General features: G+C 39.0%; 1 protein-coding gene across 1 annotated transcript; it reads left to right on the forward strand.

Moving 5' to 3' along the window:
* Nucleotides 1-12,744: 12,744 nt before the first annotated feature.
* LOC126800984 (uncharacterized) lies at nucleotides 12,745-13,347 on the forward strand. Its single transcript, XM_050528415.1, has one exon. It carries the CDS (start codon nucleotides 12,745-12,747, stop codon nucleotides 13,345-13,347), a length of 603 nt encoding a protein of 200 aa, XP_050384372.1.
* The last annotated feature ends 1,331 nt before the right edge of the window (nucleotides 13,348-14,678 follow it).

The following is a 14,678-nucleotide window of genomic DNA, read 5'->3' on the forward strand; positions in this document are numbered from 1 at the left end:
GAATAATACACAACCAATAGAAATGTAAAATTCACTCAATCCTCATCTCAAACAGCAGAAAGAAATCTTTGACAATCTTCAGGGAAAACCCTCTAATTCTTTTAATCCACACCTGCAGAACTATCCCCTACACCATCGAATAGGTGCACCGGGATTGTAGAGACAAACCTGGTAAGCTTTGCAGCTCCTCCGCCAGCTCGTATGAGTAAACCAACCGTATAACACAAATAGAATACAAAAGAAAAATACTGAAAACATTTAATTATAAATATACTCATGAGTCACATGACGGCCTATCTGGTTGTCCAATAATATCTGATAATATAAGTGCTCATGAGAAATCGGGCAACCCTTCTGTTTATCCAAATACATTTATAATACGGGTACTCATGAGACCCAGGTACTCATCGGTTACCCCTCATGCAGTACGCCGCCAGACATTGGGCAACCCATCTGTCACCCAATATCTAAAAATATGGGTACTCATAAGCCGGTAACTTATCTGTTACCTCTCATGCAGTACACCGACAGACGGACTATAGCTCTAACTGCATCGTAACTTTCGCCCGGCCAAGGCTAGGTTCCGACATGCCAACACGTCCGAAGACAGAAAAACACGTCCAAAGAACGTTTTAACAAAAAAAACACGTCTGAAGACAAAACAATAGGTCTGAATACATAAAACATGTCCGAAGACAGAAAACGTTTTACAAAACTCAATATTAAAACCACGTACAATAACAACCCACCCATGTTATTGTACTACAACAAGCGACTCTTGCTTAAATAAAATGAATATAGTTGCCACAATATAATTCATTTGGAAATAAGAACGTAACAGAATATAATATAACAACTTATATATATATATATGTATAGTATTTACCATTTTTGTAATAACCCTATTTTTCAAAACAATTGTTGGTTTGATTTGAATTCTATAAAGTTGTGAAATTTAATTAGAATGAATGTGATTGTTGCGACGTTACGAAACGAAAAACGGAAACGTTTAATTCGAAAAACGTGACGTTACCGCAACCTATATATCGATTTTATTCCGTCGCTCGGTTGCGAAAACTTCCTTCATGAAAGTTGTAGGGCTCGTCGATACGAGTTCGTGGATATGTGATGCGTTCTAATCGGACAATGTACGTAAAAGTTATTAACGATAGAAGTTAGTTTCCGATTTGAAAAGTGGTATAAAAGGAAATTAATCAGAAGTATGGTTTCCATTTTCAGAAACCCTATTCTCTCTCCAAAACCCGCGCCTCCCTCCTTCTCTCTCACCTTCCCGAGCCTCCTCCCCTTCGAAAACTCCATCGCTGGCGATCTCTATATCCAGGCGGTCGTGTTCTACACCGCTACTCCCTACGGCTTCGCGAGGTCCATCTCACCAAACCCCAAGCTCGCCGCACCGCTCATCGCCGTCTAGAGCTTCGTTGAGATAACCCGAAGCTCGGAGGTTACCCCGCTGCATCACGCATCTTCACCGGCGAAGCTAGGGCACGGGGACTAGCTCACTGTCGCCGCCTCTACTCCTTGGCACCACCTGCAACCAATTGAGGCGCATATCGAGTCACCATCACACCCTCGGCTCAACCTCCACCTTCACATGGTTCTACCTCCTCCGGCGACGTCACGGTGACTTTGAGGAACGATTGAGGTAAGGGATCGATTAATTGAGTGATTGTGATTGAAGATTGTTGGTTGTTTGTGATTTTTGTGGAGATCGGAGATTGGAGAGGGGGAGTGGATTACCGCCGCATTAAGCGGCGTGTGAGGGAGTGTGAGGTGGCGTAGGGGCGGCCTAGGACTGTACAGGGGTGGAGGAGGGAGAAAAGAGAGGATTTGGGGCGGCGGTGGCGTGCTACGCGCCGGCTTTAGGCTCGGCGCGTGTGCCCCACGCGCGGCCTGCCGGAGGTGGCGCGTGTACCCCACGCGCCGCCACGTGCGGCGGCGCGTGAACAGTGTTTCCAAAGGGTAATTTTGTAATTTATTTTTACGTACGGTAAATGTAAAATGTGATTTATGGACGGTAAATGTAAATTTTATTTACATACGGTAAATGTAAATTACTTTTAGTAAATGTAAAAGTAATTTTAGAAGGGTAATTCAGTAATGATTATTTACTGAGACAGTACGTACATTTAAATAGTATTTATATGTATAAAAATACGTAAACAGTATGTACTCGTACATAAATACGTATTAGATGTGTATTTGTACAGTAATACATGAATAGTAAATACGTGAATAGTACTCAGTGAACAGTAAATTTGTAACCCCGAAAATTACTGAACAGTAACCGATTATTACTGTTTCGGCATTTAAAGGTTTACGAAACGTTTCTAAATTCTTTTCTTATCTTTTTAAGGTGATCGATAAATCAATGAAATGAATTATCTACGGAAATTGTGGAATTGCGCTCGAGTCGATAAGGTGAGTAAAATCTCACATAATTACGAATATACCCTTGCGGTGATTTCAAGATTTTTGCAAGAGTTTTAAATATTGAAATACGACATGTATATGATATAGTTGAATATATATATATATATATATATATATTTGTATAAATGGTAAATAAGTACATATATATATAGTTCGATCTTTTTAAGAAAACGTAAATATGAGCCACCACCCAGGGTAGGCTCGTCATAGTGAGATTTACTCACATTCACCATAGTCCATAATCACAAAAACCTTTTCAAAATCATTTATTAAAATAACATTTCACTTATCCATGAACAGTAGATGATCAAGTTCATGTAATTTAAACCAAAACATATTTTTAAAATATTTTTTTATAAACTAGTGATGCAACGACTATGGTGACAACTCAAACTAAATTCAATAATTATAATACTATTTTCGATCATGATGATCATTGTGAGGTTTACTCACCTTATTTTCATGCGTGCAACTTCCACGACAATGGAAGTAATTTCCTCACTCGTTTCGTCTGTAATATCCCACATCGGCCAACGGAGAGGGGGTGATGCGCTTATATGTACATGCCCACCTCTATCTAACGCGAGGCCTTTTGGGGGCTCAACGGCTTCGGAGGAGAGGAGAACTCCGAAGTTAAGCATGCTTGGCCCAGGTCAATCCTAGGATGGGTGACCCGCTGGGAAGGTGCTTCTGAGCTCCCAAAAACAAAACCGTGAGGGCTATGCCCAAAGCGGACAATATCGTGTTACGGCGGAGCGGTCTGGGTTGTGACATTTGGTATCAGAGCCACTCTGCCGTGTGGTGCGAGTGTGCCGACGAGGGCGTCGGACTCCCAAGGGGGGTGGATTGTAATATCCCACATCGGCCAACGGAGAGGGGGTGATGCGCTTATATGTACATGCCCACCTCTATCTAACGCGAGGCCTTTTGGGGGCTCAACGGCTTCGGAGGAGAGGAGAACTCCGAAGTTAAGCATGCTTGGCCCAGGTCAATCCTAGGATGGGTGACCCGCTGGGAAGGTGCTTCTGAGCTCCCAAAAACAAAACCGTGAGGGCTATGCCCAAAGCGGACAATATCGTGTTACGGCGGAGCGGTCTGGGTTGTGACATCATAAACAATGTGTGATTTGATTTGAATTCTATTAAGTCGTGAAGTTGATTTATACCGAATGTGATTGTTTGCGATGTTTTGAAACGAAAAAAAAACGGAAACGTTTTCGGAACGTTTATTAAGAAAAACGTTACGTTTCCGAACTAAATTATCAACTTTTATTCCGTCGCTCGGTTGCAAAAACTTCCTTCATGAAAGTTGTAGAGCACGTCGTTACGAGTTCGTGGATATGTGACGCGTTCTAATCGGACGACGTACGTAAAAGTTATTAACGCCGGAAGTTAGTTTCCGATTTGGAAACTAGTATAAATAGACATTTATGGGATTAGGGTTTCCTTAATCAGAAACCCTCCCTCTCTCCTTTCATTCGCCGCTCTCTCTTCTCTCTCTCTCTTGTCTCTCTCTCTCTCTCTCTCTCTCGGCCCGACCCTCCTTTCTCCCCCTTGGAATTCCCCTCGCCGATCTGCCGCCCCCAGCCCATCGTGGCTAGCACCACCGCACCCATACAACCTCGCAAGCAACCCGAGCTAGCGGCGCTGCCTCGCCGCCGAGAGGCTTCACTCGTCCCCGAGCCTCCCTCTGCCTCGCCCCTTGCTCGCTGCCTCCAAGCTGCGGAGACCTTCACCGCCGCCCACTAGGATACCGCACGACCCTCAGCTGCTACCCGCAAGCACGCCGTGCTTCGTTTCCGCCGCCAAGAAACCGGGTCGACTATTGAAGATCCTGCGAGGAGCTTGTCGACGATCTACCATTCCTGACGCATTTAGAGCACTAATCTGGGTAAGAATACATTCAAATTGATGTTGTGATGTGTGTGGATGGATTGGGGTTTGATTGTTGAAGATTTGGGGAAGAATCGGGGTGGAGGCGATTTGGAGACACCCCCGCTTTAGGCGGCGCGTGGGGAGGTCTGGGGTGGCGGAGGGGCTGCCTAGGACCGTAGGAGGATAGAGGGAAGGAAGAGGGTGGTTTTGGAGGAGGCGGTGGCGTGATACGCGCCGTGGTTAGCCTCGGCGCGTGGGCCCCACGCGCGGCCCGCCGGAGGTGGCGCGTGTGCCACACGCGCCGCCACGTGCGGCGGTGGGACAGTTTTGACAGAAGGGTATTTTGGTAATTTACTGTGTACGGTAAAAGTAAATGTAATTTTTATTTACTGCGGTAAATGTAATTAAGTTTTACCTACGGTAAATGTAATTATAAATTACTTTCAGTAATTGTAAAAAGTAATTTGTAAAAAGGGTAATTTAGTAAATTTTATTTACTGAATTTGTATTTACATTAAATCGTACGTATACGTATAGAAATACGTATTAATATTTATACGTACAGAAATACGTATTAATATTTATACGTACAGAAATACGTATTAATATTTATACGTACAGAAATACGTATTATTATTTATACGTACAGAAATACGTATTTAATATTTATACGTACAGAAATACGTATATAATATTTATACGTACAGAAATACGTATTAATTGAGTATTGTACAGTAACCGTGAATAGTGAACAGTGAACAGTAACTTCGTATAAACCAAAATTGCTGAACAGTAACCGTATATTACTGTTTTGGCATTTAAAGGTTTACGAAACGATTCTAAATGCTGGTTTTTTTTATCTTTTTAAGGTGATCGCTAAATCGAGGAAAGGGATTATTATCAGAAATTGAGGATTACGCTCAAGTCAATAAGGTGAGTAAAATCTCACTGAATTACGAATCTACCCTCGTGGTGATTCAACATTTTTGCAAGTGTGTTTATTTAATGAATTACAACATGTATATAACTTAGTGGACTACGTATATATAGTATAATGGTAATAAATACATATATATATATATAGTTCATTAAATTACATACATTTATTAATTCATTAAAAATAGTCATCTCGGTGACAGAAAAATTGTGCATGTGTGATTTTAATGGTACGATATGATGTGAGATTATCGTACGTAATTTTTCAGGTGTTTATGAAATATGACATGTATATGATATAGTGGACTATGTATGTATTGTATAAATGGTAAATAAATACGAATATATATAGTTTGCTATATAATATACTGTTATGATTTTTATGATGGATATATTGTGAAAGTTTTAAAACGTACAATTTGATGAGTGATTATTGTACATGATTTTATCACGAAAAATGTGAAATATTGTGATTTGTCTTCGGACGTGATGTGTGGTACAATATGATGTGAGATTATTGTACATGTGATTTTATCACGGAAAATGTGAAATATTGTGATTTGTCTTCGGACGTGATGTGTGGTACAATATGATGTGAGATTATTGTACATGTGAGGCAAGTCGGAACCTAGCCTTTGGCCGGGCGAAAGTTACGATACAGTTAGAGCTCTAGTCTGTCTGCCATAGTACTGCATGGAGGTAACGGGTGGTTATCTGTTCATGGGTACTCAGCTTGTTTTGGATGTTGGGTGGCGGGTGGTTACCCAACATCAGCGGTATACTAAGTGAGGGGTAACGGACGTGTACCAGCGCTCATTAGTTACCTTTTTGTGAAAGTATTAGAGTAACCAGATGGGTTGCTCGTTTTCTCATGATTTTCATTTTACTGTGTTGATGTGGAGTTGTGTCTTTTATGAGACGAGAGTTATTTTAATATTTTACTCATACGAGCTGTAAAGCTTACCGGGTTTGTGTTGCAATCCCGGTGCACCAATTTCAATGGTGTAGGGGATACTTCCGCAGGTGCTGAGTAGTGGTGATTGAGTGACGACCCGAAGACTCGAAGTCGATCGTATCCAGTCGTGGTGAGGTTCCAGCGTGGATTGTGTGTGTGATTTGGTGTGATTTTATTTGTGAGGTTGTTGTGAGGATTATACAATTCCATTTGTTATATGTTGAATTTTCATTTGGGTTTGTAATAATCGGCTTGACTGAGTTATATTTTAAACTCAGATGTGATCCGCTGTTACGCTTTAATGATTTCGATTTATTTGAGATTATTTGGTGATTAACGACTTTAGAATTTTGAGTTTTTAAGCTCGAAATTTTGGGGTTGTTACATCGTCGGTCACCTAATAACATGATAAAATGCTTAGAAAACGATACGTAAAATATCAGGTGACGATTTCAGTACAGCTAAATGTTGTTCATAAAACACTGTTCGGTTTTTACTGTTTACATAAACTATTCACATTTTACTGTTTCGTAAAATCTGGTATGAACAGTAACGTTCTGAATTCCTGATTTTTATCTCCTTTTTTCTCTTTAATTCCCATATTTATACTATTTTCCAAAAATGTCCAAATACATTTTGATTCATAACTTCTTCATACGAACTCCGATTTAGGCGTACCACGTGTCCACGAATTCGTATTGACGAGCTCTACGATTTTCATGTAAGAAGTTTTCTAAGAAACCCAATGGCTCAAAAGTCAACTCTTAGACTCGTCAAATTGAACGTTTCTGAACAATTAATCTTTCGAACCCTTTCGTTTTCATCCTAATGAAATAAAATTGGACAATGACCAACTTAATAATATAAGAGAACTCATTGGAAATTAGATGTGAATGTTTTGGGTATCACAGTAAGTGTCAGTCAAATGTATATTTTATATTCTATATATTTTCACAATTTTGGATTCGGTTACTATGACAATTTCAAGCATACATAGGAACTTAGGAAGTATGATTTATTTGTACGTAGCTTTCCTTAGCCGGAGTGAAAAAACATGGTATATAATTGCAAGCCATATCACCTACTTCTATTAGAAATTTAGCATGCTGTATATTGCAACTAGATATCACTGCAGATTGCACGATGTAGTATAAATTACTACTTCCAGCCACCTAGCAAATATACGTATTACTTGTTCTAGCTTCAAAGTCACAGTAGTTCCCAGACGCATTTATACTGCTGAGATCGATCGATGGCTTTCGCTAGTAAGCTAGTACTTGGTTCATTACTGTCGGTCGTGTTCATCATGATCAACATCAAACCAACACTATCTCAAACCACAGACCAACTGATTGATAAGATATGCCGGTCCACAGAAGACTTCGGGTTTTGCAATGGAACTTTACAATCACACTTGAAGCCCCCCAATGCCGATATGGTTGCCCTAACCCAGATAACCGTAGAGGTGGCAACTAATCAAGCAACCTTAAATCTGGACTTTATCAGGCATCTTCTTGACACGACAACAGACCCTGCTCTGAAGAAAGCTCTTACCGAGTGTTAGGATGCTTATAATCTAATCACGCAGTCATTCGACTCGGCAGCGGTGTCGTTTTTTGAAAAGGACTACAACGGTGTGGAGAAGGATGAGCGCACAACGCCGCGAGCAGAAGCGAGCTGCGAGGCGTCACTCTCAGCCCTGCCAAATAACCAGCACATCCTGGAAGAAGAAAATAGGCAGATGAGGATTTTGATTGGCATGTCTGTCAATGCAGTGCAGATGCTGTAATAACCCGATTTTTCGGGACAAGTTAAAAGACTACTTCTAAGTTTTAAGTTCTCAAAAATATTAAATTGTGTTTGTTCCGTGTTGTGACGTCGGAAGTCGAAAACGAAAACGTTATTAGAATGTTTAATTCGAAAAACGTTACGTTTCCGAACGTATTTATCGACTTTTATTTCGTCGCTCGGTTTCAAAAACTTTCTTCACGAAAGTTGTAGAGCTCGTCGATACGAGTTCGTGGATATGTGACGCGTTCGAAATGGACATCGTACGTAAAAGTTATTCACGTCGGAAGTTAGTTTCCGATTTGGAAACTAGTATAAAAAGGAAATTTTTTAACTAGGGTTTCCATAACAGGAAACCCTTTCATTTCCGCCTCTCTCTCTCTCTCCCTCTCTCCCTCTCGACACTCTCTCCCGAAACCTTCGGCCTCCCTCCCCGATCTCCACCACCGCACGTCCGTGAGGCACACCGCCGGCACCACGAGCGTCGCACGGCCGCCTGCGGTCAACCCCGAGCTCGACACGCCATCTCACGCAGCGCCGGAGCTCCACCAACTACCCCAAGATTCGGCAGAAACCGTCTCCTTCCTGGGTGCATCTCCGGCGACTCACCAATGGTTCTAGAGCTTCGTCGAGGTAAGGGTTTTACTATATTGATGGATTGGTGTGGCTATTTGATGTTTTGGGAGGTTTTGATGGTGGATTGGAAGAGGAGAAACGGAGGAGGAAGGAGGAGAGATACGGTCGCCTTAGGCGGCGCGTGGGAGCGGGTTGAGGGGGGCTAAGCACGGTGTGATGCCGTGTGGAGGTAGCAGAGGAAGAGAGAAGAAGTTTGGTGGTGGCGGTGGCGCGATACGCGCCGTGGTTAGCCTCGGCGCGTGGGCCCCACGCGCGGCCCGCCGGAGGTGGCGCGGTGTGATTAGTTTCGACTGAAAGGGTATTATGGTAATTTACTGTGTACGGTAAATGTAAATGTAATTTTTATTTACTACGTTAAATGTAATTAAATTTTACCTTCGGTAAATGTAAATATAAATTACTTTCAGTAAATGTAAAAAGTAATTTGTAAAAGGTAAATAGTAAATTTTATTTACTGAAATTGTATTTACATTTAAATCGTACGTATACGTACAGAAATACGTATTAATATTTATACGTACAGAAATACGTATTATTATTTATACGTACAGAAATACGTATTTAATATTTATACATACAGAAATACGTATATAATATTTATACATATAGAAATACGTACATAATAATTATACGTACAAAAATACGTATATATTATTTATGCGTACAGAAATACGTATATAGTACTTATACGTACAGAAATCCGTATTAATTGAGTATTGTACAGTAACCGTGAATAGTGAACAGTAACTTCGTAAAACCGAAAATTGCTGAACAGTAATCGATTATTACTGTTTCGGCATTTAAAGGTTTACGAAACGATTCTAAATTCTTTTCTTATCTTTTCAAGGTGATCGTTAAATCAAGGAAAGGAATTATCATCGGGAATTGTGGATTTACGCTCGAGTCTATAAGGTGAGTAAAATCTCACTGAATTACGAATCTACTCTCGTGGTGATTCAACATTTTTGCGAGTGTGTTTATCAAATGAATTACAACATGTATATAATTTAGTGGACTACATATATACAGTATAATGGTAATAAGTACATATATATATATATATAGTTCATTAAATTACGTACTGTTATTAATTCATTAAAAATAGTCATTTTCGATGACGGAAGTTTGTGAATTGAGCATGTGTGATGAAATATGACATGTATAGGATATAGTGGACTATATATATATTGTATAAATGGTAAATAAGTACGAATATATATAGTTTGCTATATAATATACTGTTATGATTTTATTGTGATTCTATTGAGCATGTGATTTGAATTGTACAATATGATGTGAGATTATTGTACGTGATTTTTAACATTGAGATTGTTAAAATGTGAATTGTCTTCGGACCTGATTTTTGGTACAATATGATGTGAGATTATTGTACGTGTTTGGCAAGTCGAAACCTAGCCTTTGGCCGGGCGAAAGTTACGATACAGTTAGAGCTCTAGTCTGTCTGCCTTAGTACTGCATGTGAGGTAACGGGTGGTTATCTGCTCATGGGTACTCAGTTATTTTGGATGTTGGGTAGCGGGTGGCTATCCAATATCAACGGTGTATTACGAGAGGGGTAACAGATGTGTACCAGCGTTCTTGGTACCCGTATTATAAATGCATTGGGTAACCAGAAGGGTTACTTAATTTCCTCATGAGCGTTTTATTTCATATTTCTTTGGGTCAACCAGATGGGCTGACTATTGACTCATGAGTGCATTTATATTTGTTGTTTTGTGATCATTCGTGTATATTGATATGCGAACTGTATTGTGATTTTACTCATACGAGCTATAAGCTTACCGGGTTTGTGTTTACAATCCCGGTGCACCAATTCAATGGTGTAGGGGATAATTCCGCAGGTACTGATTAGCGGAGATTGAGTGACGACTCCGGAGATTCGAAGTCGTTCGTACCCTGTTGTGGTGAGATTTCTGGCGTGGATTTGTGTGAGAATTTGAGTGAATTTATTTGTAAGCTTTGTGAGAGTTTGTGAGGATTATTACATTTTCCATCATATTGTAATGTCAAATTATAAAGTTGGTTTGTAATAATCGGTTTGACTGAGTTGTATTAGAACTCAGAGATGATCCGCTGTTACGCTTTAATGATTTCGATTGATTTGAGATTATTTGGTGTTTAACGACTTTAGAATTTTGAGTTTTTAAACTCGAAATTTTGGGGTCGTCACAGATGCTGCTTCGAGCAAAGTTTAATTTAGCACCTTCTCCGCTGTAAAACCACAATAGATCCATTGATTGATGTAATTCAGACACAGTACGTATGAGAAACTATTGAATGGCACAAATAAAGATCATATGATTTATACCGATGACAAACAACGTCAACATACGTATACCTTCTCTACTTCCTCAAGTCTCTTACAACAATATAGTGATATACTGTATATTTATGATTATAATTGTCCATATATATTTTTCATTTCCTAACATGCAAGAACCATATGTTGCATCATTTGATCGAAAAGCATGAGATTTTTTTATTTTTGGCAAACTAGTCTCGATTATATTGCTTAAAATCATCTTCGAGACCACGTATTATAAGGCCGAGAGCCTAGTTTAGTTCACATGCAGAAAGATTAAGCATTGGGAAATAAATTAAACTTGTTCCGTTCTTTTATTTGGGATGCAATGAATTGAAAATAACAATTTCATGAATGTAAAAGATGGAAATGATTACATAAAATCTTCAAAGAATCACATTTTAACAACTTTTGAAAGAACTTTTCTGTGCTACCAAATATCGGAATGAAATTAAGTTGTTAAAAAATGTGACTGTACCTTAACCATTGGAAATATTAAGAAATTGTGTTTCTAAATGTACTGGTAAATTTCTAAGTATACCCCGCAAACTAAAAATAATCATTTATTTCCTACTTTGCCTCTAGTTGCAATTGTACCCAGCAACGCTTCCAGTTCAACCCTGCTTCAGTTTGCAAAGAATCGGTTCGATTCTCCCTTCGATCATTGATCCATATATAATTGTCAAATTGTACAGAAATGGATTAGATGGGTGTATATATGTTGATTAATTAAAGTTTACTACAATTCCCAGATCCTACGTTGTCTAGTTTATAGAGACTTCCTTTCTATGTAGTTGCTATTATTTTGCTATCGGGCACTATACTTGCTTCAATTGTCATTCATCTCATCATATATTTTCCTCTTAACATGAATTCATTGATCTTAAGTCAGTAATCAAACAATAACAATCTTCCAGACCATTACCCTTAGTTGGGGACTTTCAACAATTTAAGTATTAATGAATTAGTGAGGTCGATCATCACGCATAATTTGAATATATGATGATGCATAGTTTGGAGGAAGAGAATGTGAGAAAGTCTTAGTTTGGAGAAATAGGGTTACAATTGGAAATCTATGGAAAAAATATGCATGCCGGGTACCATAAGAAGTTTGTTAAGTACCATAAGAAATTTGTTAGGTACAATATTTAGCAACACTCTTAAGAAATTAAGTTATTTCCTTCCCACGAACCAAATGAAGCTTCTTATTCAGGGTATTTTAATACATACCATCGAGTACATTGGGGTTACATGCTTTAATTGTACCTTTTGAGTGCGAGCTACAAGTACATGGTATATGCAAGTTTTTATTTTCACATACAATCATACATGGTAAATCAAGAAATCCTTGATGTGCTTGGTAGTTTTAGAATTTTTGTTTTTAATGTTTTGACTGGACATTGATAGAATGGTTTAGGGTTTAGGGTATACTTAATTTTTAGTCGTTTTCCTCATGAATATCCAACCTTGTTTGAGTTTTGACCCAATACTGATCAATGACCCAGAAAATAGATGGTATACAAGACTATAAGGTACATTGTCTCCAATTTTTTTAAGCTGAATATAAATGGTACGGTTGAATAGAAGTCATTAATTTCACCTTGTTCATGCATATTAGATAAAAGCTTAGCATATATAACTGAACCCAGAATTAGTAATTGCCCAGTAACTGCTAACACAAAGTAGTATAAATTACTACTACTCTGCCATCTAGCATATACCAGCCACTCTTGTTCTAGCTTCTGATTCTCATTAGTTCCCAACACTGCTAAGATATATCAATGGCTTTTTCTAGTAGTAAGTCTGTACTTGTTTCATTACTCTTGGTGGTGTTCCTCGTGATCAATATCGAACCATCATTGAGTCAAAGCACACAGCAAATAATCGAGAAGATATGCCGGAGCACAGAGGACTATGGCTATTGCAGGAAAACTTTCCAAGCACACTTAAAGGCCCCGAATTCTGATATAGTTGCCATAACCCAGATAACCGTAGAGGTAGCAGTAGACCACGCCACCAAAACTCACCAGTTTATCAGGCAGACCCTTGAAACAACAAAAGACGCGAATCTGAAAAGGGGACTTTCCGAGTGTGAGGAAGCTTATCGTCTAATCGTGCAGGCATTTGACTCGGCAGCAGTCTCATTTTTCCAGAGAGATTACGACGGTGTGTATAAGGATGAGCGCATAACACCGCGAGTAGAATCGAGCTGCGAAGACACACTGGCTACGCCGCCTGTTAGCCCCCAGAGACACATTCTTGACGATAGAAGCAAGGGAATGAGGATTTTCATCGTCATGGCTATGAATGCAGTGCAGGATCTGCTTAATTCAAGGTCTGAGGCACCTGCCGCTGCACCTGCTGCTGCACCTGCTCTGCTGTAACCCCACTATCTAAGGCATCCGATTCAGTTTCATGTTGTCTTTCCCTTGCAGAACTATTGAATGTAACGAATAAAGATCATAATAACAATGTAATGGATTTATTTAGACATCAAACAGCATTATATTCCTTCACATTTAACGATTGTCTGAAGAATTGTTCTATTTAAAGAACATGCAATTGTTTCCGTCATTTATACGTACCGTGTTTATGCATTTGAATATAGGTTTGGGTTCTTAGATCAAAAGTTTGAGATCTTTAAGGCATGTATAAAGGTATTTATAAGCCGGTTTAGAATGTTGCCGAGTGTGTGTGTGTGGGGGGGGGGTGCAATAGGATAACATCTCAAACTATTCAATCATGCTACGAACTTGTATAAAGGTGTTAACCAATAAAAATCATATCCGCACTTACAAACAAAATTGTAGCCAATTGCATCAAACGTTCAATTGTAATTACAAATAGTACACCAACTTAAAGCCACTAATAATTTATATACATCAAGTTTCAAAACCAGCATTTTGGTACACGAAATATGAAATATGACCCAAAACTTAGACACGATGTCAATGATGGTGTTAATTCTTGGTCATGATCTGTTTATACCTTCTACTAATAATTTATATACATTAAGTTTCAAAACCAGCATTTTGGTACACGAATATGAAATATGACCAAAACTTAGACACGATGTCAATGATGGTGTTAATTCTTGGTCATGATCTGTTTATACCTTCTTCTTCTTCTTCTTCTTCTTCTCCTCCTCCTCCTCTTCTCTTTCGTCCCTAATGACCCCCATAAATGAAAGTGGTAAAACCCATCGTCATTAGCAACCCAATACACTTATGCACACCACCATCCCTTATAACAAAATTAGCCATTAGCTTTTCCACGATTCCTCCCAATCCCATTTTTCAATTCTTCAATTCTAAATCCTCGTTGCCAGTTTCTTTTAACATATGAAGACGGGTGAGGAGCTATAATATAACTGTGACATCATTTGTGAACTCGGAAATCGACACGGTTAAAACCACTTCAAATAGCTACGCCAGCATTAGCATCATAAAATGTTGTACCTCCATATCAGACAACACAAAAATCCGGCGGCTAGACAAAAGCAAAACAACAATTGAAAGGGACTAAATTACCCCTTAAATTAGATCAGGTTTCACTATAACTAACAGTGTCAAGGACGGATGTCTATATGTTGGGTAGAACAACAAATTTTGTGTACCAAAATGATAGATTAGGATTTAATGTATTAAAATTATTAATGACTAATAATTGGTGTACTATTCTCAAAAATTTCCCTTGCAATTTTGGAGTAACCAAA

Source organism: Argentina anserina, chromosome 6 (genome assembly GCF_933775445.1).
Source record: "Argentina anserina chromosome 6, drPotAnse1.1, whole genome shotgun sequence".
Classification (NCBI taxonomy): Eukaryota; Viridiplantae; Streptophyta; class Magnoliopsida; order Rosales; family Rosaceae; genus Argentina; species Argentina anserina.

Coding starts and splice junctions, on each gene's coding strand:
- LOC126800984 (XM_050528415.1), top strand. CDS start 12,745: ATGGCTTTTTCTAGTAGTAAGTCTGTACTTGTTTCATTACTCTTGGTG.